At 37.0% G+C, this 2,500-nt stretch overlaps 1 protein-coding gene across 1 annotated transcript in view; it reads left to right on the top strand.

Moving 5' to 3' along the window:
* Window positions 1–1,770: 1,770 nt before the first annotated feature.
* Window positions 1,771–2,500, top strand: part of LOC147471482 (uncharacterized) — a 20,629-nt gene continuing 19,899 nt past the window's right edge. The window contains exon 1 of the mRNA XM_086538852.1: window positions 1,771–1,818. Coding sequence (XP_086394978.1) covers window positions 1,771–1,818 — 48 coding nt within the window. The remainder of the gene's footprint in view (window positions 1,819–2,500) is intronic.

The raw sequence follows: 2,500 nt of genomic DNA, 5'->3' as shown, positions 1-2,500 counted from the left end.
AACCCGCTTTGCATTCTAGGGAGGTAGCCGTTGTGGTCTGAAAACTCCGTCCTAGTTGAAGGTCGCCGACACGGCACATATTCACTACCAGCATAGATTAGGAATTAATCTAATTTGTGTATATAGGACGGCATAAGAAAATAAAAAAACGAAGTTGTACAGAAACGGCGTTTACAACAAAGGTATATTCTCCGCAAATAATCGAGGCAGCACTACCCTGACTGGGCAAGCAGAGCTTTGCCAACAACCATAGGGCAATATGAACTTCCAGTACAGCTCTTTACGAATTAACAATGGCAAGAATCAGAACAGAACATAAAAAAGCCTGCTAATCTCGAAATGAGAGCACAACTATGACAGTGCATAGGGCAGCCAAAATTTTGTTTTCAAAGTAAATGACTACAAAAATTACTAGCGACCAAACGATCGAGAATATGATGTCAAGGGAATGAAAAACCACTATCCTTTCAAATGTCATCAAATATACGTGCATCCACCAAGATACCTTTGAAGACCAACTTATCAAAGGTAACATATTGAACAGGACAATCGACTGTCTATAGAATACAATACGTCAGTAGCCAAACATTCTAGAGAATTTCAAACGGAACGAGAGCAGAACAACAGACTGCCAGAAAATCCTCCACCTGCACAATGATCCAAATAGATATAAAATACTGCAGTATATTGTCCTATACAGGTGCACAAGGAAACACGTACTATCAAACATGCACATGTCATAAGATCCAGATATCATATCAATTAATACTCACTGCGTGCAAAGGGGACGCGAGAGTCGCCATTGCAATGAAAAGAAACGTAACACAAACTTGATAACTTTACCGAAGATCGAGGAAGCTTCGTTCTCGGGACGGCATACATGCCCCCAGGCGACATCGCCTATCATGATCCCGTAAACAGAAATGTTGAATTTTAAAAGGAGAGATTGGGAACTATTCTTGAATTACATTGAGTAAAGTATGAACCTACCTACAAGGTAAAAGAACACAGTTGACAAAGAATACATAGACTCCAGAGCTGACAACTTGTATGCAAGCATTGAAAGTGCAATGATTAAATCCATACCCCCCAAAAAATACTAAACTCCACATTACCCTATAACAAATGACCTCAAGCTGTTACAATGGAGTTATAAAAACATCTTGGAGATTTAAAAAAAAAAATTGGGTGGACACAATTTTTAGCAATCTGTATAAACTACTTAAGGAAGATATGAAAAAGAGCATTATCCATCACCCACTGAAACAAACTTATGGAAGAAACGGAGATAGAGTACAGTAAACCAAAAAAGTTGTAAACACCAGGAATGATAAAGTATTTGATGTCCAAGAGAAGAAAAAGAGGTATTTCGGAGATTTTGGGAAGACGTCTTTAAAGTCAACCCAGATGATAACCGCACGTTTAATATGCAACATGAAGCTAATTTGTAATATTACCTAGTAAACAACTGACTTCTCCCCTACAGCGAAGCTCAGATAACCAGACCTGAGAATAACAACCTTCTTACAAGATCTATCTCAAAGAGAGACATTTAACCTAAAATTAATAACTTTAAAGACAACCACACGGCTAAAACGGCATACGTAAGACAGTGATGCAGCATCTCCCATGTTGCTATCGAAGAACTTAAGAACTTAAGAACTGTATTCAACTGGGCTCTTTCCATGGGCCATTTTCAAACTAAGCTTGAAATTGCCCTAATAGTGTTTTTGATATAAGCTGGGAAAGACCCGAGAAAAGCTGAAAACCATGGGTCTTTTCGAAAAACCTGGAAAAGTCTTTGAAAAATTCAACAAGGTAAAATGTATATTGAAACCAATGGTCTATTCAGAACATATTAATATGGATTCAGGATAGGAAGGGGGTCGCAACAAGCAATAATCTCCATTTGAGACGATTGCAATTTCTCGAAGAAAGAGAGGGCAGTGCAATATTGTATGCCGAGACATAGGAAAAGTTTTTTTTTTATTTTTTTTATTTATTTATTTTTTTTTTTTTTTTACAAACTTTGGAAACCGGGAATTCACTTCAAGATTCTACAGATAAAAATTCCAGACAACATGAAAAGAAATATATGCAACTTTATAAGAAGAGACCGCGCTGCAAATCTAAGGACTGAGAACGTGGCTAGACCCAAGTTCCTCTTACTAAGTGGAGTACCTCAAGGGCCAATACTGAGGCCAATCTTATTCATATTCTATCCAGCTGACCTTGAGTGAGCTAGAGTTAATTTTGCAGATGTTAGCTTTGCAGATGATATCACCCAAATTGACATATACCCCCCTAATCTCAAAATACACACTTGCAACAATGACTGGAGATAGAATAGGAAGAGCAAATGATTTTGAAAATGGAAAATCAAAGCTAAAAAAAAAAAAAAAATAAAAAAAATAAATCCAACTACTATTTATATCAGCAACAAAGCCGAGGAATGTAGTTACTGACCAAGAAATCATTCCCTTCAAAAAAGTAAATACTA

Source organism: Penaeus japonicus, unplaced genomic scaffold (genome assembly GCF_977035675.1).
Source record: "Penaeus japonicus unplaced genomic scaffold, GWHDUDI00000001_assembly GWHDUDI00000008, whole genome shotgun sequence".
In the NCBI taxonomy this organism is placed as follows: Eukaryota; Metazoa; Arthropoda; class Malacostraca; order Decapoda; family Penaeidae; genus Penaeus; species Penaeus japonicus.
Note: the sequence above shows the minus strand (reverse complement) of the source record. Positions and strands in the feature narration are given on the sequence as shown.